At 32.9% G+C, this 25,415-nt stretch overlaps 3 protein-coding genes across 4 annotated transcripts; all 3 read left to right on the top strand.

Annotated features, from left to right (window-relative positions):
* The first annotated feature begins 1,286 nt into the window (after nucleotides 1–1,286).
* LOC110700384 (probable boron transporter 2) lies at nucleotides 1,287–8,779 on the top strand. 2 transcript variants are annotated; one of them, XM_021877921.1, is made up of 14 exons: nucleotides 1,287–2,790; nucleotides 2,966–3,048; nucleotides 3,152–3,344; nucleotides 3,437–3,575; nucleotides 3,795–3,960; nucleotides 4,266–4,432; nucleotides 4,569–4,742; nucleotides 4,865–4,960; nucleotides 5,073–5,210; nucleotides 5,298–5,617; nucleotides 5,703–5,973; nucleotides 6,063–7,240; nucleotides 7,379–7,469; nucleotides 8,321–8,779. In XM_021877921.1, exons 1-12 carry the CDS (start codon nucleotides 2,687–2,689, stop codon nucleotides 6,372–6,374), a joined length of 2,163 nt encoding a protein of 720 aa, XP_021733613.1. In that variant the 5' UTR covers nucleotides 1,287–2,686; the 3' UTR covers nucleotides 6,375–7,240; nucleotides 7,379–7,469; nucleotides 8,321–8,779. The 2 variants fall into 2 exon arrangements, with proteins under 2 accessions (XP_021733613.1, XP_021733614.1); XM_021877922.1 differs by having other exon boundaries at nucleotides 2,694–2,790; nucleotides 3,013–3,061.
* Nucleotides 8,780–11,067: 2,288 nt separating this feature from the next.
* LOC110700383 (GDSL esterase/lipase At5g62930-like) lies at nucleotides 11,068–15,796 on the top strand. The gene is made up of 6 exons (XM_021877920.1): nucleotides 11,068–11,539; nucleotides 11,688–11,765; nucleotides 13,256–13,396; nucleotides 13,805–13,881; nucleotides 15,134–15,298; nucleotides 15,426–15,796. The coding sequence occupies exons 1-6, from the start codon at nucleotides 11,432–11,434 to the stop codon at nucleotides 15,592–15,594; spliced, it is 738 nt and encodes a 245-aa protein (XP_021733612.1). The 5' UTR covers nucleotides 11,068–11,431; the 3' UTR covers nucleotides 15,595–15,796.
* Nucleotides 15,797–19,155: 3,359 nt separating this feature from the next.
* LOC110700857 (transcription factor MYB98-like) lies at nucleotides 19,156–23,915 on the top strand. Its single transcript, XM_021878441.1, has 3 exons — nucleotides 19,156–19,796; nucleotides 20,206–20,332; nucleotides 23,313–23,915. Exons 1-3 carry the CDS (start codon nucleotides 19,156–19,158, stop codon nucleotides 23,913–23,915), a joined length of 1,371 nt encoding a protein of 456 aa, XP_021734133.1.
* Nucleotides 23,916–25,415: the final 1,500 nt, after the last annotated feature.

Raw genomic sequence — 25,415 nt, 5'->3', positions numbered from 1 at the left:
ATGTTAAGCTAGCTTAGTTATGTTACAATTTGATCAATGTTTGAGAGTAAAGGAGATAGTAGGGAAATCTAGACCTGATCAAGTTAAGGCCGACCCAGTTTTGGGCAGTTTTTTTCGGCTCGAAATCGGGTCGGACCTGACCTGGGCCGGTTTTGGGGCCGTGGCGGGCTTGGGAAATCGATTTTATGCAATTTTAGTTGATTTTTTGGCCCGACCCGAAAGCCCGCATGGGCCGCCTAGTTTGGGCGGGTTTGGCACACATTTTCCGGCCCGAAAGTTGCCCGACCCGTTGAATGGGCAAATTTTAATATTTTATTGACCTTGGTCCGGCCCGAACCGCCCATTGGTCACCTCTAGGGAAATCCCTCTACTCTTAGAGGTGATCACTGGCGGGTCGAGCCAAGGCAAAAAAATTAGCCATCCCTCGGACCGGGCCAAGTTTCGGGCGAAAAATATGTGCCCTTACTAGCCGGATCATGCAGGCTTTCGGGTCGGGCAAAAAAAAATCAACTAAAAATGCATAAAATTGCTTTCCCAAGCCAACCCAAATTTTTTAAAAATCCAGGCTGGAAAATTTTGCCCAGAATCGGACCGAGTCCGCAGGCTGGGCTCAATGTGATCTGGCCTACCTGCTCTCAAGTAAATGTAATTAGCGGGTTCAAACTTGTGATCACAAAATCACAAGAAAAGTTCCCCACTAAATCTACTAAATCTACCAAGCCTTCTAGGTTAAATTATAAACATATGTGAACTATGAATTGAATGCAATTATATCTACAAATGCATTGATCTTACTAGAACTATGCGAGTACGATAGGTGATTAATAGACATATTGACAAAACTTCGCATACAATAAAATCATAGGTTGATGTTAAACACTTATTAAATGGTTATCCATAACTCTGTAAATGTCGTTTCCCCCTTCAATTCTCACTAGTGTCAAATAATATCATATTTATTAGAGTAATACGAGTATCAATTAAATATCGTACGGACCCGATTCACAATAAAAAGCCTTTTATACCTAGCAAACAAGGACAATGTTTTAGTACTGAAAAGACAATCATCATTTTAAAAACTTTAATGATTCAGCAAAGTGATTAGAAAGGCTACACACAAAAGCCTAAAACCTACAGAAAATGATAAAAAAAATAAGTGGATGTCACATTGGTTGTGCGTTCATTTTGTGTTATGCTTACTCTTTGATTTAATAATTCAATCAGTCTCTCTCCCCGCCTAATAAGCTTGCGTTTAATTTGGCCCCTCTTTTTAATTTTTTCTCAAACTCAATTTCAAAGTCCCAACTCTTTCAAATTCTTTGCTTATTTATGCTCACATTATTTCTCTCACCACAAACACAAACATCCCCATTTCATTTCCCTCAATTCTCTCTCTCTTTCACTCTCACTTTCTGCTCATTTATTGCCTGCATTAGCTGTGTTACCCTGTTCTTTTCTGCCTTCATTGCCGTTTCTAATTTGTCAGTTTTTACATTTTCTGCAGTCAATTGTTATTTTTCTGCTTCAATTTTAGTACCCAGTTGCCAAATTATCTTCAAAATCATTTCTTTATACAGTTTCCGTACATGGGTTCTCGCTAATTTATCGTTTTGTGATTGTTTTTGATGATGCCCATTTGCCCTTAATTTTGTTCTAGAACATTCTTTCTGCAGTTTATAATCATGGGTTTTCGCTAAATTTGATTTCTTAGTTGTCTTTCATCTGTTTAGGTGATGCCCATTTGCCTGAACTTGTTCTAGAGTACTCTTTCTGCAGTTTATAATCATGGGTTTTCGCTAAACTTTTACTTTAGAGTTGATTCTGAGTGATGCCCATTTGCCTTATTCAGCTTTAGAATCAGCCTTTTTGCTGTTTTTCAGTCATGGGGTTTCGCTAATTTCTCTTTTATGAGTTGTCATTTCGTTTGTGGGATGCTCATTTGTTCAAAGCTGTCATAATCCATTCTTAATTGAGTTTGAGATGATGGGGTTTCGTTAAATTTGTTGCCTATAAACTCGTGTTCTTGAACTTGAGGCAGTGTTATTGAGTGTATTAAGCTTGATTATGTAATTGATTGTTTGTGTTTTGAGTGGTTTTTTGGTGGGTGGTTGTTGATGAGGGCTTTCTGTGGATGATTTTTCAGTATCAGTTTTAGAATGAATCTGAAATCTGTTGCAGTTAGCCGCTAGTTGGTATATTAGTTGATGGAATTTGCTGGTCTATTCCGCTAAATTTCTCTCTTGTATATCTATGGATTCGACTCGTTAGTCATCTTTGTTTACATAGTTATGGAGCTCAAGTAAGTAATAGATACTTGTTTGCTCTTAAATCAATTTGATCAAGTACTATTCTTTCATTCATTTTTAGCTGTATATCAACTAATCAAATCTATTTTGAGCATAGGTTTAGGTTCATTAAGATGTAAAGTTCACCATTATACCACATCCAATGAGCAAGATGAATCAAATATTTTGCTTCTTGATTAATGATCACCTACCATTAGCTTTCTATCCATAATAATCTTTGGCCTATCTCTTCTTATGGAAACTTGATTATTCTTTTGCCTCTCGAGTCACTTCCATATTTTTGAGTGAGTTTAGTCCTTTTTTAAGTGTCCTTGTTCTAGTTGGGATATTATAGTATACCCTTAGAAGGAGGGGGGGCTTGTAGACGTGATTGATCAATCATGGAAGAAACTTTTGTTCCCTTTCGCGGAATTAAAAATGATCTTAAAGCAAGACTTCTTTGCTACAAGCAAGATTGGACTGGGGGACTTCGTGCTGGAATTAGGTTTGTAACACCATTCTTTGCCATTAGTTACTGATCTTGTGCCATTTTATTTGAGCTTTTGAATTTGATAGTCCTTTCCAACTAGGGGGTGTCTGAGTAATACTACTTATCAAAGACATGCTAGTTATAATTCAATAGGAAGCTTATATTCACTCTGCCCATGTTCTTGGTTCAGGATTTTAGCTCCAACAACTTATGTTTTCTTTGCTTCCTCAATTCCAGTCATATCTTTTGGGGAACAGCTGGAAAGAACTACTGGTACTGGCATACTGTTAAGTTATCCGCGGAACAAATACATTCCTTATTGATGCTGTGTCAATCAAGCTTTAAAATGACATGATTTGTTCAATTACTATTGCAGATGGATCTTTGACAGCAGTTCATACTCTAGCATCAACAGCAATATGTGGCATCATCCATTCAATCATTGGAGGACAACCGTTGCTTATTCTAGGCGTTGCTGAACCAACAGTTATTATGTATACATTTATGTACAACTTTGCCAAGGAGAGGACAGAATTGGGACACAAGCTTTACTTGGCTTGGACCGCCTGGTAGGTAGTTTGGAAGGCTCAACTACAATATATGGAGTATATGAGAAGAGCTTTGCTGAATTATTGTCAAATGTCTGTATTTGTGCATGCAGGGTTTGTGTATGGACAGCCTTTCTGCTTTTCTTGTTGGCTGTGTTGGGAGCATGCTCTATCATCAATAGATTTACACGCATAGCCGGTGAGCTGTTCGGCCTGCTTATAGCAATGCTCTTCATGCAGCAGGCAATTCGTGTGAGTATGATATGCTTGTAATATCTTCTTATTGATTTTTTAAGAGCATCATCAATCTAAAGTGTATAAAAATGCTTTCTGTCAGAATTTCTACATTGTGACATGTTCAATGCTGTACAGATCCTTTCTGACTTTTCTAGGACAGCTTTGAAACAAAACCCACATATCTTTAATTGGAAGAAGCACCTTTGTTGATCTTGACCAAACTTTTCATTGTAGGGAGCGGTGGAAGAGTTCCGTATACCTGATAGGGAAAATCCTAATCAGACTGCATTTCTTCCTTCTTGGCGCTTTGGCAATGGAATGTTTGCGTTGGTTCTGTCATTTGGCCTTCTATTAACTGCACTAAAAAGTCGTAAAGCTAGATCATGGCGCTATGGTGCAGGTATACATTCATTTTTTGGATCTCTATTCTTGATCCCATGGATAGAAAAGGGTGTTTTAAGTTTGCTGAATGTAAATTGTACTTTGACGTAATATTAAACTTTTCTGCCACGGTAAGTTATTCTCCTATGTCCAACCTCACTGTTGGTTGTAGTTTAACATTTCTCACTGCCAGTGTCTACCTGCATTAGTTACTAGATCTGCTGCTGCTGGGTGTTTTCTGCTATATGCAGAATAACATTGAATTTTGTTCGTACTTCAGTTCTATTAGGTCATTTACATCTTTGCTTGATTCAAAATGAGCAGGTTGGTTACGAGGGTTAATCGCTGATTATGGTGTACCACTTATGGTGCTGGTATGGACTGCTATATCGTACATACCAACTCATAATGTTCCGGATGGGATTCCTAGGCGTCTTTTCAGTCCAAATCCATGGTCTCCTGGTGCTTATTCAAATTGGACTGTCATCAAGGTGTTTATAGCGTGTTGCATCTTGTATTTTATAGAAGAGATGATAAAAGTGTGTTTGCTTCGGAATGAAGACACAGTTTTATCTATGCTTCCTTGCTGCAGATCCTTGTAAGAAGTACATCTTTCTTGTCTTTCAGGAAATGCTGGAAGTGCCTGCATTGTACATTGTTGGAGCATTTATCCCAGCCACCATGATTGCTGTCCTCTATTATTTCGATCATAGTGTTGCTTCTCAACTGGCTCAACAAAAGGAGTTTAACCTGAAGAAACCTTCCTCCTATCATTATGATCTCCTTCTCCTTGGTTTTCTGGTAAGCATTCTATCCCAAGATTGAACTAATATCCTTATGATGTTTGAAGCAAAATTTAATTGTCTACTTTGGTTTAAAGTTTTATAAAGCTTAATATTATTTGTCTAATCGACCTTCCACAGGTCATATTCTGTGGTCTTATTGGTATTCCCCCCTCAAATGGAGTTATTCCTCAATCTCCCATGCATACAAGAAGCTTGGCTACTCTCAAACACCGGGTATCATTCGCTCTAACTTGGCTAATAGTTAAACTACCACAAACATTTTTGAAACCTGTTTACTACGTATATGAAATGCAGTTCTAAGATGATTTACTGGCTTTTGAAACAGCTTTTAAGGAACAAGCTTGTAGCAGCAGCAAGAGATAGCATACAGAAGAATTCAAACTTGGGTCAGTTATACAGAAACATGCAAGACGCTTACCAGGATATGCAGACACCTCTTGTCTATCAGATACCATCTTCTCTGGTAAACTAGCTGACCTAAATCTGTTAATTAGTAATAACAATGATTATAGTGTTGCTTCCTTTATGTTGAACTCAGAATTCCTAACAGGGGCTTAAGGAGTTGAAAGAATCAACAGTACAGAAGTTCTCAGAGGGTGGCAGCATTGACACACCAGTTGATGAAACTGTTTTTGATGTAGACAAGGACGTAGATGACCTTTTACCCATTGAAGTAAAAGAGCAACGCCTCAGCAATTTGCTTCAAGCTGTAATGGTTGGTGGCTGTGTAGCAGCTATGCCTGTCATAAAGAGAATCCCCACAGCAGTTCTTTGGGGATACTTTGCTTTCATGGCCATTGAAAGCTTACCTGGAAATCAGTGTTGGGATAGAATATTGTTACTCTTCACTGCTCCTGGTCGACGATATAAGTATGCACTTCTAACTTCCAACTTTCATGCAGAGTGTCTCATTATCCTTGCTATCTTACATTTATTTCTTGTTGACATTTTCCAGATTGCTTGATGAGCAGCATGCAACCTTCATCGAGACAGTTCCCTTCAAAACAATTGCACTCTTTACAATTTTTCAGACTGTATACTTGTTGCTGTGTTTTGGCATAACATGGATCCCAATAGCAGGAGTTCTTTTTCCCTTGTTGATTATGCTACTTGTCCCAGTAAGACAGTATGTATTGCCTAGATTTTTCAAGGGAGCCCATCTTCAGGATTTGGATGCAGCTGAATACGAAGAGGCACCTGCCATTTCCTACAAAATGTCATTTGAAGTAAGCTCTTCCAATCCTTCTACCTGATTTTCTCTTCAGCCTAATTAGATAACCAGTTATGTTCTGCTTGCTAATTACTATCTGCATAGGATCAAGATCCCCAGGCTTCTGTGACTAAAATGGAATCAGGAGAATTCCTTGACGATATTATGACAAGGAGCAGAGGTGAAATCCGCCACATTCAAAGTCCAAAGTTAAGCAGTTCTACCCCAGTTTCTCAAGAGAACTTAAGGCATGCTTCTAGCCCAGGGTTGTCTCATAGAGTATACAGTCCTCGAATCACTGAACCAAGGAAGGGGAAAAGTCCTGGAATGAGCCCAGAAGGGGTTGAGATAATGGAAATTCCCAGTTCTCGACCTTCAACACTTGGAAGGAATGGTCATGCTTCATCTTCAAGCTAAGAAGTCTATTTCCCTTGATAATATAGCTGTTTGTGAAAGTGCTCGAGAGGCCTATTAAATATAGATATACATTTATGTTTTGTGCTTGTAGTTCTGATTCTAACCAATCATTTTGTGTAGATTGTCTATTGTAATGTTGTGTCAAAAGGATGATGGATAGTCAATATTATGATAATGAAGAAGCAATTATCAAAATTACCTCTACTAAGAATTCTGAATTCCTACGTTTTTTTGTTTGGCTAAGATTGAATTGAAGAATGAGAGTGGTAGTTGCATTACAAAAATTCCGACCATTGTTTTAGCATAACATATCACAGAATGACAGATCAGAATTGCTGCCTATCATTTTTTAATGCGCAAATATGCATTGTGTATTACTAGAAGCACTTCTTAAAAAGATTTCCTGTGATGTAATCATGTAAAGAAAAACATGATCTCTTGTCTGGAAACTCTGTAAGCAGCATTGATAATGATAGAAGATATGATAGAAGATGCTGTAATAAAATATTAGCTTCTACTATATCTTCTATCAGATATGTTAAATTTATCTAAAGATTTGATTGAATATCTAAATTGTTACTCTCATATCCATGATTTAAAAAATGCAGCAGTCTAAGAATATGATCATATGACCTGATTCCTTGTGTTAGGTAAAATGCCCTGATGAGCTCAGTACTTGCATTTCAGGTAATTAATCATTGGTACTTTCTGTTGCTGATTGCTGTTACTGAAATTATCTGAACTCTTATGAATTCCATAATCGGTGATCAGACAAATGAGAAATTCCAGGTGGAGTCGTGGAGACAACATTTGGAGCCCGAAACTCAGAACATCATCATGGAATTTGCAAGTTGTTATGCTAGTTAGTGAGTCTGATTAATAATTGTCCTATACGTGTCCTAATCTGTTCATGTCTTATCAGTTGGCCTCGTTACTCATCACCTGTCTGTTTTGTTTCATGCTTTTTTGATCTTTTCTCAAAGACTATGTGTTCCCTTTTGTAGTGAGTGCTCGGGAAGGCGAAACATCTTCAAGTTGCTGAATGATTTATCCAATAATGGCTATGAGCTACACCATGGGAAACTTTTCAACCAGGTATGAGAGTAGGGTGTACAAATTGCCCTACATAGCCTTCTATGATTACAAGCAAAGGACAAATGTTATGGAATATATCTATGCACTGCATCTGTCACCTACCTGATCTTGTTAGCTATGTGCTGATAGTTTCTTTCTCTTCTGACCTGATATTTTTATATTCTGTTAGGTTGGTTTGTTTTATTGATACTTACATGATTACAATTTTACAAATGTAAACTTCTCTTGTGAATGATGTAGTTGTCTTCACCTTAGAATGATTGATTTCATATTGTAGTGATCAAAATAGCTGTAACACAAATTTCTGCATGAACCTGGACACCTTGTTATACCTTAAGGATAGGTACACTAGCGGCATATGCCCACACGTCATGTGCAACGCGTGCAATTGCATGCCACACACCACCTTGGGTGCAGGTACACCTAGGAGTATGAACGTATGATTTGTACTGAGTATATGTGGCAATAGTTCCTTCAGTTTTATACTCGTATTTGATATAATATTGACATGATCCCAATAAATACAGGGTAGTTGGTTGAAATATCCATGATTTGACATATAGATTATCATCATCTAGTATGAGTGATACATGAATCTGTATTTTGGTGATGCCAGTAAATGACTGGTCCTGGATTTCCTTCAAATTAGATAGTTACTGGCTAGTGGCTACTGCATCCTGATGTTCATGCAATAATTAGATAAGTCCAGTTTTCTTTCTGTATTGTGATATTTTTTACAGTGCAATTGAATGTAGAAGTAGAGTTTTCCTCACTGTACATCCTATCCAAATTTTTGTTTTATTTTTGTGAAACCTGAATTAGTCTCTTTCATACTTTTTGGACTTCCCCAGATCTTGCCAGTTGCAGCAGTTGTGCACTGCTTTGCCGCGACAGCATTCTCCAGCAGGGAAAGTTATTACAATCTACTCCCATCAGCCCCTTCCTCGGAAAGATTATCATCACTCATCTTGGGTGTTCGGTAGGTAGTTAGGTACTGAAGTGCAGTAATCCTGTTATGATGCAGGATTAATATTAAGATTTTTAGATTAAGATTGTGGTCCGTACAAAAAGGTCCATTACCTAATATAAGAGGGGTCACATAATTAAAGAGGGGTCACATTAATCTTAAAGATTTTGACATGTACAAAAAAGATAAATTATGGGGTCATCGTACAATTGAAACACATAATAGTGGAATATGATTGTATCATCGTATGTCATTGCTTCCACCATAATTTGCTTTTTATTCAATAGTTTTCTGATGTGGTGACAAAGATTGGTAACCACTAAGGAAGCCGCATATTACATTATAGGGTCTTTGCTGAGCTTATTTTGGTGAACTGTCTTTCTTTTGTCATTCTTTGAGTGAGGTAGGATAAACCCCTATCTTTGGTTTGCTGCTTATTTTAAGCTATGTTCATCTTACTAGATTTCCATTTCCTTGTTGATTGGGTTTCATAGTTTTCGTCTTTGCCTAATGTGCATCCTAAAGTATCGGGAATGGTGCTCTCATGTTGGCATGTGCGCAAGATGTGCACGTGTGAAAAAGGCATGTGTTGTGTTTATGTGTTGTTTAATTAACTTGTGTGTGCTACTCCAAATTCCAAAATGCATGCAATAATTAATAGGAACGCGTTGTGAAAGTGAGGGAGGGAGAGAGGAAGTTTGCATACAAAAGATGCATAGCTTATCATATAAAATACACTCGTTGTATGCAAGATCTACTGTGTTATTTATAGAAATTAGTTGGAAGAATATGGAGTACTACATAAGTCACCTCCATAACATGTTCTCATTTTGACATATTTTTAAGCAAGATGATGTCAACTAAATTAGTTGGCTAAACTCAAGGCCTCAAGGGTCAAATTTTATCTGAACAAGAAATATCTTACTTGATATGCAAATTTGACTCTATCCATGTTAGATTGTGTCCCATTGAAAAGATTTTGCTCATTATCCTTAATTCATTTATTGAATTGAGCTAAACTGAACTGAACTAAATAGAGCTGAAATGAATATTTCTTAAGAGAAGGAAATTAGGAGTTGGAACTGAACTGATTAGAGCTGAATTGAACTGAAATTATGCTGAAGTGAACCGGGCCTTAACCCCTAAAATTATTTTGTGGTTGAATCTTGTGAAAGGGACTTTTGGGTTTATGCTTAACAATTTAAGTAATATGGATTAATTCTCTTATTATAGAGAGTAAACTTAAGCGGATACTCACCATTGATAAATTATTTTTGCTTCCTTTGGCTAAAATTGTTTTTATTTATAATGTGTTGAGATTTTATTCTGTATAAATTTTAAACGTCTTCATTCGAGCAATTGGTGCGCCAAATAAAATGACATGAATTGGCTAAAATTAACATTCAAGAGACCTAAACTTTTATCAAGACAAAATAGTTGTATTGTAATGCATAATTTTGATTGAAAAAAAAATCCAAAGATAATGAATGGTACCTTCGATAATGTTTTGAAATCCTCGACAAAATGGTTTCCCACTCTAGGCCTCTTACAAAGAAAGCCCACTCTATAATAAGAGAATTAATCCATATTACTTAAGTTGTTAAGCATAAACCCAAAAGTCCCTTTCACAAGATTCAACCACAAAATAATTTTAGGGGTTAAGGCCCGGTTCACTTCACTATAATTTCAGTTCAATTCAGCTCTAATCAGTTAAATTCCAACTCCTAATTTCCTTCTCTTAAGAAATAATTCATTTCAGCTTTGTTTAGTTCAGTTCAGTAAATGTGAACAACCCTTAGGCCTTAGTACTTCCTTTGTCCTTTTTTTTTTTTTGCGCCTCGTTTGACATTTTACAGTTTTAAAACGCGTCATAAAACATAAGTAATTCCATTTCTATACTTGTAAAAAAAATTTAAGACTGTTTTAATATAATATACAATAAGATGAATCTATCCTACTTGATTATATTATCTCTTATACATTAATGGGAATTTACGAACAAAGATTTAAAAACATTTGACTCGATTAATTGTAATAAGGCAAAAAATAGGGCAGATGGAGCATATACTTGGGTGCATGACCCAAGGCATTTTTGTTCATTTTTAAAATACTGCTCTATAACATGAGAAAAAAAAAATCAAATGAGTAAAAATACACCATGTGTACATTTGTTTCCATATATGCTCAGTCACTCAAGTGAATTAGTTTCATCTAGTAAGATAATACAATACAAGTTTAATAAAAATAACCTAAATAATTTCAGTTCAACAAAAATAAGGTTGAGAAATAGAATTATTTATTGAAATGAAATTATTTTTACTAAACTTAAAATATTTTTATTAAACTGAAATTATTTTGGCTGATTCTCTATTATATTTTCTTTTTTAAATTTATTGATTTTTACTAAACTAAAATAATTTGGTTATTCTTTTATGTGTGCTGCATGCCTGCAATCAACAACGGTTCCAGAGGTCTCTTACCGATTAGGTTAATCTATGACGATATTACCATGTGATCTAATTTTTTTTTAATGCTTTTATTTCTTCTCATGTCAAAAGGACAAATAATACAGTAGCCCACCTTATAGCAAGATCGAATACTCGTGGTTGCTCGAAATTTATTTACTGTATAAGTGTATATAAATCCGTTTATGTAAGACCATGTTCTCATTGACTAAATTGAGCTGAATTGAACTGAATATTTTATTAGAAAAGGAAGTTAGAAGAAACTTAACTGAACGGAAAATAATCTAATTAGAACAAGGTTATCACCCTTGGCGGATCCTGATTTACACTTCATATTCTTGCCTCTACTCAAAACATTTTTCAAAAAAAAAAAAAAAAAAAAAAAAAAAAAAAAAAACGCTCAAACCAATTACACCTAATCCCATAATCAACGCATTGACATTTACATTACACACGTAGAAGATTGTAGGTAGAGATCCAAGTTCCATTAAATAGTGTTGAAGTTCCATTAAACTTAAAGTGAAGTGAAAATGATGGGAATAAGGCCGCAGATCATACTCTTTGGGGATTCCATCACACAACAATCCTTCGCTCCTAATGGCTGGGGTTCTGCTCTTGCTGACAATTTCTCTCGCAAGGTATTTTTTTTTTAATTTTTTTTTTTCTTCCCCATTATCATTCCTTGTTTCTTGCACAATTCCCTGATTTTTAACTGTGTTAATTTTCTCTATATTTTCTTCTACATTTCAAATTTCCTCATTTTAATTTAATTAATTATCTTTGTAGGCCGATATACTGAATCGAGGCTATGGTGGGTACAACACTAGATGGGCATTGTTTCTCTTGCATCACATTTTTCCACTGGTATGTTCATAACCCAGATTTAGTTTGGGTTTCTATTAAATTTTTGATTTTTTAAAATTTATATTTAATTTTATCTTTTATGGTGATCGTTTTTGTTTGAATATCCTAATAAAACCAAAAAATGGAAATTTTGATAGGAAAGAGTAATTGTAAATTGTAATGATGGTGGAAGTTGGTGAAGGTGGAGGATTGATGATGGAAGAGTTAAATTACTGTATAAAAAATAAAATGATGGGTACGTCTATAACTTGCACACAATTGAATGTGCCCAAATTAAATTTTATGTTTTCATGTTATGGAGTAGGGTAAATGTAGTGAAAGAATTGAACTTTAGGACTTTTTTTTGTAGAAATTAGGGGGTGTTTGGTTCAATATATATGGGATTGGAATGGAATCTCATGCTAGAAAGGTATGGATTCTAAAACTCATACTAGCCTAAAGTTGTTTCGTTTAATGTTGGAATGGATTGTATTCTTCATTAATAGAATAGATTGTATTTTTCATTAATAGAATGGATTGTGAATTTTAGAGGGGGATGTGGGTATGGGGGTGGAGTTAGAATCCCTTGGGTATAAGATTCCATTACTTAAAAACTCAATCAAACAAAAAAATAGATGGAATGGATTCTAACTCTATTCCAATTCATTCCAAATGATCCAATCAAACGACCCCTAAAGAGTTTTGTTATGTTAATTGGTCTGGATGATAGGATTGCACATTAATGAGTTATTTTCGATGAACCCTTTATCCTTTTTTTGGGTTTTGGTATAATTGAAAGTGTTTTAAGTGTCAATAGGTATTTTAGATTAGGGTATAATTTAAAATGGTTACATGAGAAATCTAGATTAGGGTTCATCAAGAAAAGTGATTTCATCTTACTTGTGGTTTTGGAAAGTAGCACTGTAGCAGTTCCTTAAAGTAGGAGCTTGTTGGTGAGCATTTGGAAATACCAGAATGTGAATTGTATAGAGCATTAGAGTATGTCATAATGCTAAGTTATTTGCTATTTTTGAAGCACACAACTTATGAGTCTATAAGTTTTGGGCTCTCTGACTCTCTGTTGAGATGTGAGACTACCATTGAGTTTTTACGTAAAGTTTGCATGTTTTCGACCCAAAATGAAGTCCTGCGGTGTTCAAATTCATGTTGGGATGTAAAGCATTTATCATGGATATATGAGAATTAAGATGAGATAGAAGCATAGAACAATATGAGTAATCAATAATGTGTGTGAAAGTTGGGTGTTACTTCATCTTAAGCTAATTTTGAGAGGGAAGGGAAAGGGGAGAGGGGCGGGGGGGGGGGGGGGGGGTTGGTACTCAAAATGAGGGAAAATAAGTGGCTCCTATGTCCTAAGTACGTAATGCTTCCTAATCAACCAACTCTTTGGTTGAAGGTGTGGTTACACTTTGTGATTGAGCTTAAACTTGTTTCAATTCTTCATAATGACCATAAAATCTTTTATTTTTTTGCCTCCATTATTCCTGCAGGGTTTGGCTAGTCCTCCTGCTGCTGCCACCATTTTTTTTGGAGCTAATGATGCGGCTTTGCTTGGGAGGAATAGTGAAAGGCAACATGTTCCTATCGAGGAGTTCAAGGAGAACCTTAAAAAAATTGTTCTGCACTTGAAGGTTATCTTATCTCCTAAATTTGATGAACTTATTTATTTGTTGCAAGTCAGTTGGTCTCATTTTCTTTTGTCTGCTTAGAAAGCTTTCATCCTTGCATTTTAATTTTTTTTTTATTTGATTGTCATAAGTGATTTGTGTGGAAGAGATAGTGCTATCTTCCTTAGTACTAAGATATGTGGCATCTATCACTAGAAATGTATCCTTGCCTCTGAGAAGGTATCATTTTAGGTTACAAAGAGTAATCAGTGCTTGTAACTCCATGTTGGGAAATTATCAACACAGGTCAAATGTCCATTACTGTTTAGGACATTCTCATAAAGTTGCTTCTTAATTTTCCCTTTGTTTGATCTGACTAGCATGTATGATTTATTAATGTCTACTTCTATAATCAGTCTCAATAAATTGCAGAAATGCTCACCTAACATGTTAGTGGTGCTTATAACTCCTCCTCCTGTTGACGAGGAAGGCCGCATGGAATATGCTCAGTAAGTCTACTCATCTTCTTGATGTTTGTGAAGATTCTTGTATTTCATTCCTTTCTAGGTGTAGACTTGTTTGCTGAAATTACAGAAACTATACATTAACCTTTGATGCAGCCATTTCACTTTAGCCGAATGGCCATATTAGAATAGTTATCAGTAGGGACAACCCGTGCTTTACGTATGACCCATCACCTTGGACATAAGGAAATTTGTTTTCTAATCTTGCTTCTTTGATTGTTTCCAAACTAAATCTTGCAAGGTCATTTAGTATAAATTATCTCACACTTTGCAAGTTTTTTCCCTTCACTTGTCGTGACTGTGAGTTAGGTGATATAGACTTATACACAGTTTTTTTTTTTTTTTTTTTCCAAAATGGTTGCTTGTCCAAGGAAGTTTTTTGGCGATAAGCCCTCTAGAATTTAGAATGTCTTTTTATCCCAAATAATGGTTACTGGTAGACAATAAAAATATTCTCTGTTCTGCTTCTGGTTATTCTTAAAATGCAATGTGTGTGTGTGTGTGTGTTTTAAATGGCCATATGCCGTATTTTATTTTCCTCGTATCTTAGGGGAATAGAAAACTTACCTAGTTTTTGCTCTCTTGTCTTACTCTCTAGTCCATGTTTTTAAAGTCTTATTTAATTGTTTCTCTCTGGGGTGTTTGGTGATATTGAGATTTGAGATGAGTAGAGCTTGAGTGTTTTTTAAAAATTTTATTTTATTTTTTTTGAGTTAAACTCAAGCTCATGAATTTGCAAGCCTTAAATTTCGTGTTTTAACTCATGCTTGTGAAGCTTGTATTCAAATCACTCATCTTTGATGTAGAATTTATGTCTCTATGGCCCTATGTAGGAAGAGGAAGCTAAATTTATGAATATATTGTGTCTTTTGGATTATCAATCCATTCCTCTGTTTCCTATTATTTAATTATTTTATCAATCCCGGGAGTTTTTGTGTGGTGACCAACCCGAAGTAATCCAAGTTATGGGAGAGAGAAAGAGTAGAAAGAATAACGTCAAGTTTCCTAATATTTTATTTTAGTGGCTTGATCTTGTATTGTGTGTTGATCATTAACTTGCAGGATGAAATGGCATATTGTATATCTTCAGACTGTGTATCGATTTGTTTCTTTTGTTCCTCAGTTAGGCTCAAATTTTATTATTTTATTTTCAATTTTATTATACTCACATTGTGCAAATGTATCTGCCGTGTAAGTTTATGAGGATCTGAAAGCAGCACTTGTACTTTTCTGCTAGGTCGATGTATGGTGAAAAGGCAATGAAGATTCCGGAAAGAACAAATGAAACAGCAGGTAAATATGCAAATCAGTGTATTACATTAGCGGAGGAACTGAGTATTCCCTCCATAAATCTATGGTCCAAGATGCAAGAAAATGAGGGCTGGCAAAGAAAATACTTGAGGTCTGTGTTTCATTAGAATTTGTTTTTTTTTTTACCAATGCTTACACCTCCTACTCTTCCTTGAGGAATTATATCTGAAATATATATACTAGTAATATTTGATCTTCGTAATTTCTCTCATTGACAGTGATGGGTTGCATTTGACATCCGAAGGCAATGCAGTTGTGTATAAAGAGGTGGTTCGCGTCTTTAACCAGGCTGGTCTTTCTGCTCCAAGTATGCCTTATGATTTCCCTCATCATTCAGAAATTGATTCAGAGAACCCTGAGAAAGCTTTTACCATACAGTGTTCATAATGCTCTGTATATGCATTCATTTGCAACAACTTAAATATTGTATTTTCTTTACACTGATTCATTGGAAAGGTGTATGGAGATTTTGTGGATATTTCATGGTTATATTATATTCTTTGACTAGTATCTAGAACTATGACTTCTGATCATGAGGTTTAAAAATACACTTGTAGTTATCATTTCAATCTGATAGTATTTTTTCATACTTTCCTGAATATGATAAGTGTCTTGAAAGAGTATTAGTTAAGGATTTCTTGTGTGTAATTTAAATTTTTTTTGGTTGATAGGGAAGAAAAAATGAAGGTATTTCCTTTAATATTATTTCAATATTGTGAGGATTTTGGTAACTATAATAAAGTAAACATCATCACCTTTATGATGCACCATCAACCCTATAAATAGACATAGTTGGTGCTGTTGTGGCTATTAGAAATCATGGTACACTCATGGGATAAACTTGGTGCTATTTTGGCGATAAGTCAAAAGTGGTATTGTTTATTGCACCTAATTTATAGTTGGCGTTATTGAGACTGTTTTTGCTTTGAAAGGATCCCTCTTATTCTTCTTCTTTCCCCTTGCCCGATGTAACATTTATATAATGAAAAATTGATACTTTTCCCTCCTTCCCTCTTCAAATCTAACCAAGTTATACGGTGTGTTTGTGTGACAAACTGACAACTTTAAAAAAGTTGTCAGCTCCCTCTATTTTTCAATACTTGTGCAAACAATTTAAATGACTTCTAGTCTTCTACGTCATATATAAACGAGTTTTGAACTACGAGTATAAAGAACTAGATGCTAGTATGCTACCATGTGATATAATGTTGCATTAGTTTCAATTTATACTACACAAATAAAATTTTTAACATGTGAATACATAAGTATTGCATATATTAATATGTAAGGTCAAATTTGTGCATTGACAAGTGTACTGCTAATCAAAGTGTTGCAATTATTTATAAACAAAGAAAGTATTAATTTTCAGCAATATTTAAAAAAAAAAATACCATGACCAACTAAATCAAATCGTAAATCCTCTTCCATTATTCATCACTAAACTTTGTTCAAAGCGTAATTTCTATATACATCAGGTATAACCACAGTATATATACCTTTATTTGCACCAAAAAAAAAACCATATAAATAAATAATATGGAGTAATAAAAAAATCAAAACAAAGATAAATATGTTCAAAGTTGTGCATTAACAAGTTATAAATAATGTTATAATGTTTAAGACAATTTAAAGAAAGTGATTCAAAGATAATTCGTCATATATTTGATACTTTATAGAGCATTGAAGATCATAAAATTGTAAGTATGTAACGTAAGAAAAAATAAAGCATTCATTACAATTTGATTCAATAAGTATATGTAATGAGATAATTAATTTCTTTTAAATTTGATTCAATAAGTATATGTAATGAGATCATTAATTATTTCTGTTAACATGTTTGCTGACTTAAGACAAAGGTGGTCGTGAATTTGACAACTTAATTTAGTAAATTCGATATTTATTCGTAGTAGGAATAAAATGTCCGATAAACTTGAGTTGTATCCCCATTTATGAAACAATATTATGCTGGATTTTCCTACACCAAAAATGGGAAAGAATAATGATAGCTTTTTTTACTTTAACTGAATAACTAACTACAATTTTTAAGTTATAGTATATAAAAAGAAAGAATATTAGTCAAGTGGAAAATCTCCATGCAACAAACATAAGCATGTACAAGTATTTTAATTTATTAAGTACGTATATAACTTAAAAGGTCTAACTGTCTAATATAATTAAGCGTGCTGATTGAGACGGGTTTGATCAAATGTTTTTCACTTTTTTGTAATACCAATTTTATTTTATTTTTGACTTTTTTTTTTACCTACTATGGAGTAGTATTTATTAAAATTTTATATATATATTTTTTTAATTAGTTCAAAGTAGATTATATTGCTAACTATAAAGTAAACTTTGAACTTATATATATATATATATATATATATATATATATATATATATATATATATATATATATATATTTGAGGAAACTTTATACTTATATTTTGTACTATGTAATTGATTTTTCCTAACATTTTGCTTGCTTATATTAATTGTAAGTGACATTTACTTTGAACCGTCTCTAAAATTATTACTCCATATTTAGCTTTCGTCCTATTTTAGAAGGTTCAAATCTTAAAAGAAACAAGAAAACATTAGAAAAAGAAAATAAGTTGTTATGGGAAAAAAGAAATCATTTATTAAACTCGAAATATTACTTTATGTTTGTATTTAAAACGCATCTATTTATTAAATTTTAGTTGTGCTGTATTTGTATTTCCATTTTATTTTGTGTGCTTACTTCTTCAATCTGTATTATTCTTTCCATTGCCTACCCTATAAAAGGGAGCTTTGTAAAGTTCCACTAAATGCATAAATAAGGGTAATATTGTAATTATATAAAAATTGCTTTGAAGACTTCTTTGAGTAAAAACTTAAATGTCATACGTAATTTATCTCATCTCCATCCTTATGTTTTGTGGCACTAACTCAAATAATGATTTTGCTTCTCGGATTTTGGAAATTGCGGGCAATAGAAGCACTTTAAAGTTTTAACATTTTTTTTTTTTTTTTTTTTTTTTTTAGGTGAGAAGCAAATTAAATATAATTGCACTGTATTTGTAGTTAGTGTTGCTGTGTAACCATAAGAGGCAAAGGCATACCACACGGTGAAAAATTTGATAGTGGTGAATTGAAATACGACTATCATAATACTTTAATAATTACATTGTTTATGATTAACTTATTTTTCTTTAAGTAATTAAACAAGTTCCGTATTTCTTAGTTTGGTATAAAATACGGAGTAGTATTAATAAAATTTTTTAATATATCTATTTTTTAGTTACATTTATATGATTTTTATTTTTCTTTTACAATTTCTCGAAAAATATTTTTTGTGTTTGATTAAATTATATTTTTCAAAAATTATGTTTGCATTGTAGATATGATATTAAAAGACTTATTATGTACATGTTTTAATATTAAAAAAATGAACCGATCATATTATTTTATCATTAGCCGGTTTTAATTAACCAAGTTCATCCTTAATCATTTTAATAATGCAATTAATCACGTCAACGACTCTGTTTGACCAATATTACCATAATGCTATGGAAAATAAACTTAGTGTGATCATAACATCAATAACCATTATTAACCCATTTATTAACATAGAAAGTAATTAATTGTTTATATTTAAAATATAAATAAATAAAATTTTTTTGCCACGTGACACATTACAATAGGCACTGTATGTGATTTAGAATCATCTGATATCTCAAAATGTTCACATTTGATAAGCATGCTAAGCCATTGGATGCATTAGAGATCAACAGTCACAATTCTTCAATCCTAATACACACCAGATAAACACCTCTATATATCTTCTGCCTTAAGCTGAAAGGAGAGAAATAAAAAAGAGCATAGTAGAAACCAACTCTTAAAACCAACCCAAACTTTCTCCTTTTTGCTCCTCCTCTTCCTCCCTCTTACCCCTTTACACCCTCTTTGATGGATTTTGAGGCAAAATTTAGGGAAAAGTTTTCTCCTCATCCCTCATTATTCTTACCTCAAAATAATCACTCAAACCCAAGAGATGATCAATTCTCCTTAGAGGGTGCTTTGTTATCAAAGGGTGGTACCAATTTCCTCCAAGGTCTTCACCCCCTTTTTGATCTCAACTTTGATCTCCATGATGGATCATCCTCAACCCCAAATACCTTTTATCCCATTCATCAACCAAATTGTTTGGAACCCTATGATAATTCTCCATTTGATTGTGTTCCAAATTTTGATTTCTATGAGACTAAACCCTTAGTGAATCATGCAACAAATAATGTTGCATTGGTTCCTCTCATAGATAACCTCAATCAAAATGAAGGGGGAATTGGTGTCTTAGGGCATTCTCCTATTATCACCCCCATGAACATGATAAGCCCTAATGCTCAAGGCTTTAACCCTTTTTGTTACTATGATTATTTAGGGCCAACAAATTACCGGCCTTCGGATGAAGACTCATGCACAACTCCGGTGACCACAACCACCTTGGTTTCGGACCGCCTCTCTACGACAACCGTGGTGAGAAAGGGAGGAAAGGGGCGCAAAAAGAAGTCTACTCCAGTCAAGGGCCAATGGACTAAGGCTGAGGATAAGTAAGTAGCAATCAACATATTTCATGTTTTTTTCCTTGTCATTATTTTCAATTTTTTTTATACACGTATATATTTTGAACAAATGTGCATTTTTTTTTATTCAATCGTTATAAGCATATATAAATTGTTTTCAAAAAAATATATTAATTTTGATTATCGTAAAAAGAAAAATTACGTTTGATTATTTTTACGGAAAAAAAATAAAAATATACGTACTCGATTTAAAAAAATTTACTTCTATCATTCTCATTATAAAATTTATGTTGGATTTTTTGCACGTATACATGTTTTATTTTACGAATTGAATATGAATTTTAAACTCTGTACATTTTTTTGGTATTAATTTTATTTTATTTTATTTATTTATCAATTTATCATTTTTAATGATTTTTTATGCATGCAAATGTAGCCTCTTGACTGATTTGGTGGACCGCTATGGCGTAAGGAAATGGTCTCAGATTGCTCAATTGCTCAATGGGAGAGTAGGAAAACAATGTAGAGAGAGATGGCATAATCATTTAAAACCAAATATTAAGGTAAATTAATTTCTCACCATTTATTTAAATTTACAAGAAATTAATTAATCATTTATTACATTTTTTATTTTATTTTTTTGAAGTTTTGCTAAATTTGTTTCCTCCTACATAAGATGTCGCCTTTTATTTAGTCCAACAAACGTTACAAACCCATATAAAATAAGTGCAAGTGTATGTCAAAAATGGTATCCTAGGGAACTTAGGGAATTAAGTTTTTTACTATATAGAGCATAGAAGAGGAAAACAGTTTGAATATACATGCAATAAATCCATGCATGCTATGTTTTCAACCTTGCATTTTGGTATTTAGTAAAACATTTTAAATTTTAAATGCACAATTCATCATGTAATCCAATTAGAGGCCGAAAAATATTTAAATACCGCCAAGTGTCAACTTATTTATAATAAAATGTAAAAATTGAAAAGTTTTTACAAAAAAATAAAATAAAATAAAATAAAACGTGAACTATCCTTCCTCAATATTGTTATTACAGCCTAAGACTGTCATATTATTAACGAGCCGAGTCATCCTTTACATAATTACATTTAATGAAAAATAATTATAAAAGTTACCTTAAAATAAAAACAAATTTGGACTGTTGAATGACATAGATCTTAAGGTTAAATGTAATAGCACAATAATAAATTAAACCATATATTTTTTATACTTTCTTTTTCTTTTTTTAGTTGACACCTTTTTTTTTATCGCATTTGTCAATGTACAAGTTCAACAATTTATGGCTTCAAAAAGTAAAAATTATGAATTAATATTATAAAAATTGTGCCATTTTTACAAGATCTCACATGAAATTTTTTTAATGCACACATCATCATGTAATCTAATTAGAGGTCGAAAATTATTCAAATACTGCCAAGTGTGAACCAACTGATAATAAAATGTAAAAATTGAAAAGTTTTATCAAAAAACAATTTTAAAAAACGTGAATTATCCTTCCTCATTATTGTTATTACAGCCTAAGACTGGCATATTATTCATGAGCGAGTCATCCTTTACATAATTACATTTAATGAAAAATAATTATAAAAATTACCTTAAAATAAAAACAAATTTGAACCGTTGAATGATATAGATATTAAGGTTAAATGTAAAAGAACAATAATAAATTAAACAATTTTTTTTATACATTCTTCTTCTTATTTAGTTGACACGTTTTTTTTTATCGCACCTAACAATGTACAAGTTCAACCGCTTATGGCTTTAAAAAGTAAAAATTACAAAAATCAATATTATGAAAAAATATACTATTGTGCCAATTTTATAAGATCTCACATGAAATTTTAAATGCACACATTATCATGTAATCCAATTAGAGGCCGAAAATTATTCAAATACTGCCAAGTGTCAACCAACTGATAATAAAATGTAAAAATTGAAAAGTTTTATCAAAAAACAATTAAAAAAAATGTGAATTATCCTTCCTCATTATTGTTATTACAACCTAAGACTAGCATATTATTCATGAGCCGAGTCATCCTTACATAATCACATTTAATGAAAAATAATTATAAAAGTTACCTTAAAATAAAAACAAATTTGGACCGTTGAATGATATAGATCTTAAGGTTAAATGGAACAGCACAATAACAAATTAAACAACATTTTTTTATACATTCTTCTTCTTTTTTTAGTTGACGCGTTTTTTTTTTATCGCATTTGTTAATGTACAAGTTTAATGATTTATGGTTTCAAAAAATAAAAATTACGAAAATTAATATTATGAAAAATATACATTATTGTGCCAATTTTACAAGATCTCACATGAAATTTTAAATTCACACATTATCATGTAATCCAATTAGAGGCCGAAAATTATTCAAATACTGCCAAGTGTCAACTTAGGGATGATAAAATGTGAAAATTCAAAAGTTTTTTTACAAAAAAAATTAAAAATAAAATGTGAATCATTTTTCCTCATTATTGTTATTATAGCCTAAGACTAGAATATTATTCATGACGAGTCATCCTTTACATAATTACATTTAATGAAAAATAATTATAAAAGTTACCTTAAAATAAAAACATATTTGGACCGTTGAATGATATAAATCTTAAGGTTAAATGTAACAAACAATAATAAATTGGTATAAAAGGTCGAGATGATATTTATTATTATTTATATTACTATATTTTTTTAAGAATTATTATTATTTTATTATTATTATTATTATGGATTTTATTATTATTATTATCACGGATTATTATCGAATTATAAAAAGTAAAGCATTTTAGTTTCCAATACTAACAGCCGACTTTTGACTGGTTTTGCCAACCACATGTATTTTCGTTGAGCTAGCTTAAAGCAATTTATTTTCTTCTAAAGCTTATTTTTTAAAGACAAATCATACTTAAGAGCAATAACAAAAATGCAAGTACATATTTTATTCAAATTTATATGTGCCCTTACAAACGACATAGAATACTTCTATAATTTAAATGGCAAAAGTTGACAAACTTTTAAGTTGACATTTAAAGCAAGCAAATAAACCCATTCTAAGAGACATAAACATTGATTCACCATACTTAGCAAGATAAGGAAACATGCATGATAGTTTTCACCTCAAAATCATATAATCCTATGTTGGGAAATAATAATGACCATATTGATCTAATATTGTACCATATGATGACATGATTTTACACGACCTTTTATAATAGTTGGACCATTCACATACTTTTATTTTATGTGACTCGATCTTGATAAGGGAATACATTTTAGTTAAATACAATCATAAATCTTTAATTTTACTTATTATGTACTAGTTGAAAGAAATATTTGCCATGCTTCTCATTAAACATTATTCACAATATATACAAAGAGATTTAGGTTTAGCCTATAAGGTTAACAAAGTAATTAAATAAATAAATTTACAGAAATATATGCTGTAACATTTTTTTTTAAAACGTGACAACTTTTTCTGGACATTCTAAATAACCTGCGTGACTATTAATTTTACACAGAAAGACGATTGGACTGAAGAGGAAGATAGGATCCTGATCAATGCCCATGTAGAGATAGGCAACAAATGGGCTGAAATTGCAAAGCTGCTACCAGGAAGGACCGAAAACTCGATCAAAAACCATTGGAATGCAACCAAAAGAAAGCAATTTTCCAAGAGAAAATGCAAGTCCAAGAACCCAAAGCAGAGTTATCTGTTGCAAGAATACATCCAAGGCTTAACTCTTGAGAAAATCAATGCTGGTTGTAGGAAGAGGCCACTTTCTTATGCCAATCCTCCTACTGCTGCCTTGGAAACTAATACTGAATCACCAACTGAGCATCCAACTGGCGGGTCCTCGAATTCGAGCTTGGGTGAGCTGGTGCAGCCAGAGTATGACTTCAGTGAAGTTCCTGACTTCAACTTTGATGCTCAGATGTTTGAGGAGAGTAGCATTGACTCCCTGCTTGACTATGCACCACCTGGCGACAACCGCGGCAGTGTTGGACATGGCTTAGCTGAGATTGTGGATGAATCTGAGGGTCATTTGGTTGCAAATATGATGCAAAATGGGGTGAAGATGGAGTTCGATTTGGTGGAGATGATTAATCATGTTAGTCTCTAAAAGAAGTGATTATGTTATATTAAGATGGAGTATTAAAACTTTTATTTTTATAAGTATTTTCTAAATTTGGTGGATCAAACAATGGTCATGTATTAAGGGATAGTCTTGACTCTTGAGTCTTGACTGGTATTGTACTGTGTTGTTTTGTGTGGCAAACTGTTGGTTGTTATTTCTGTTATATGGTTCAAGACTTTAGCTGTCTTGAAAAAATATTAATATAATATATGTTATAGATTATTGTTGTGCACTCTATGAGGTAAGATTAGGTATAAGATCCTTTTTCGGTTCTATTAATTATCGTTTAAGGTTATGCACAAGTTTTTAAAAGATGTCAGTTATTGCATTGGTATTTAAAATTGACACAAAAGAGTTAAGTAAAACTTAAAACAAACAAATACTCCATAACACTTCTAGGACTCTTTCCCTCAAGAATACGTTTATACCTAATGACTAAAATTAAATTTTTATTTGTTTCAACACACTATTATACACTTGAATACTAAATCCATTATTTAAAGCTAGCCTTTCCCATGTTAGTAGTAGTACTTCACAGTGTCTCATTAATTTATAAGTCAACACTGTGATTAAAATGTGGCACTAATTGCATATTAATTACGTTAAATAAATTAGTTAAACATTTTTTTTTTGAAAACATTGTTAAGCTCTATTTCCTCAACTTAATAGCGAGTCAAAGTGCCTCATTCACAGCCAAGATAGGAGCACTAATTAATAATTAGCCAGTTAACGACAGATATACGCAAAATTAGATGCTTCATAAAGTCATAAATGATAAACTTCCTTATCCCTCTTGGTGCTACGTAGCCTATTGATGAACTTAAATACCTAAATCTTTTCCCTTTTCCTAAATGATACTGTAAGGCATTAGCAAATACAACTTGAATTACAGAAGAGTTGCGTCATTTTTCATTTAGGTTATATTTTTTAAGTTTTAAAAATAATTAATTCGAATATGTCAAGAAATTTGTAGTTAGTAATAAATCAAGTAATTTTCATAATTTTTTTTATATTAATATTAATTCGCAAACTTCAACATTAGAATAAAGAGCGTCTTGCAATCTTACATCATATGGAGTAAAATCACTAAGACTTAAATTAAGGTTTTGTTATTTCTTGTACTACCTCCGTTTCTTATTAATATACAACAAAGGTGAGACATAAAATACTCATTTGTAGCTTATAATAAGAAACGGGAGTAGTAGTTTGATTAATGACTGCCTCTTACAGACTGCTTGTAGCACCAAAAAGCGTAAGCCCGTAACCACCACCAGCCTGTCCCAAATCGTTCTGCTTCTAGCTATGCCCTATGTGGTCTAGACTCTGGATGCCCAGCCAGTAGCCACCAGCGCCACAAACTTCGGGAACAAAGATTATAGCCCCAGTTTTAGGGAAAAATAGCAGGCTCTAATGACAGCAGATCAAAGCTCGTTATTGAGCGCCGTAAACTGGCAAGGTGCAACCAATGCTAATGTTTTCGTCCTT

The sequence above is a fragment of the Chenopodium quinoa genome, unplaced genomic scaffold (assembly GCF_001683475.1).
Source record: "Chenopodium quinoa cultivar QQ74 unplaced genomic scaffold, ASM168347v1, whole genome shotgun sequence".
Classification (NCBI taxonomy): domain Eukaryota; kingdom Viridiplantae; phylum Streptophyta; class Magnoliopsida; order Caryophyllales; family Amaranthaceae; genus Chenopodium; species Chenopodium quinoa.
The sequence above is the reverse complement of the archived record's forward strand: the minus strand, read 5'-3'. Positions and strand labels throughout refer to the sequence as shown.

What these genes read in the sequence shown, in the direction of transcription:
- LOC110700384 (XM_021877921.1), top strand. Translation starts at nt 2,687, where the DNA reads ATGGAAGAAACTTTTGTTCCCTTTCGCGGAATTAAAAATGATCTTAAA. An exon ending in ACAGCTGGAAAGAACTACTG is followed by an intron (nt 3,049 to 3,151) that starts GTACTGGCATAC and finishes TTACTATTGCAG; the next exon opens with ATGGATCTTTGACAGCAGTT. An exon ending in ATCAGATACCATCTTCTCTG is followed by an intron (nt 5,211 to 5,297) that starts GTAAACTAGCTG and finishes AATTCCTAACAG; the next exon opens with GGGCTTAAGGAGTTGAAAGA.
- LOC110700383 (XM_021877920.1), top strand. Translation starts at nt 11,432, where the DNA reads ATGATGGGAATAAGGCCGCAGATCATACTCTTTGGGGATTCCATCACA. An exon ending in CTGACAATTTCTCTCGCAAG is followed by an intron (nt 11,540 to 11,687) that starts GTATTTTTTTTT and finishes TTATCTTTGTAG; the next exon opens with GCCGATATACTGAATCGAGG. An exon ending in AAATTGTTCTGCACTTGAAG is followed by an intron (nt 13,397 to 13,804) that starts GTTATCTTATCT and finishes AATAAATTGCAG; the next exon opens with AAATGCTCACCTAACATGTT.
- LOC110700857 (XM_021878441.1), top strand. Translation starts at nt 19,156, where the DNA reads ATGGATTTTGAGGCAAAATTTAGGGAAAAGTTTTCTCCTCATCCCTCA. An exon ending in TGGACTAAGGCTGAGGATAA is followed by an intron (nt 19,797 to 20,205) that starts GTAAGTAGCAAT and finishes ATGCAAATGTAG; the next exon opens with CCTCTTGACTGATTTGGTGG. An exon ending in ATTTAAAACCAAATATTAAG is followed by an intron (nt 20,333 to 23,312) that starts GTAAATTAATTT and finishes AATTTTACACAG; the next exon opens with AAAGACGATTGGACTGAAGA.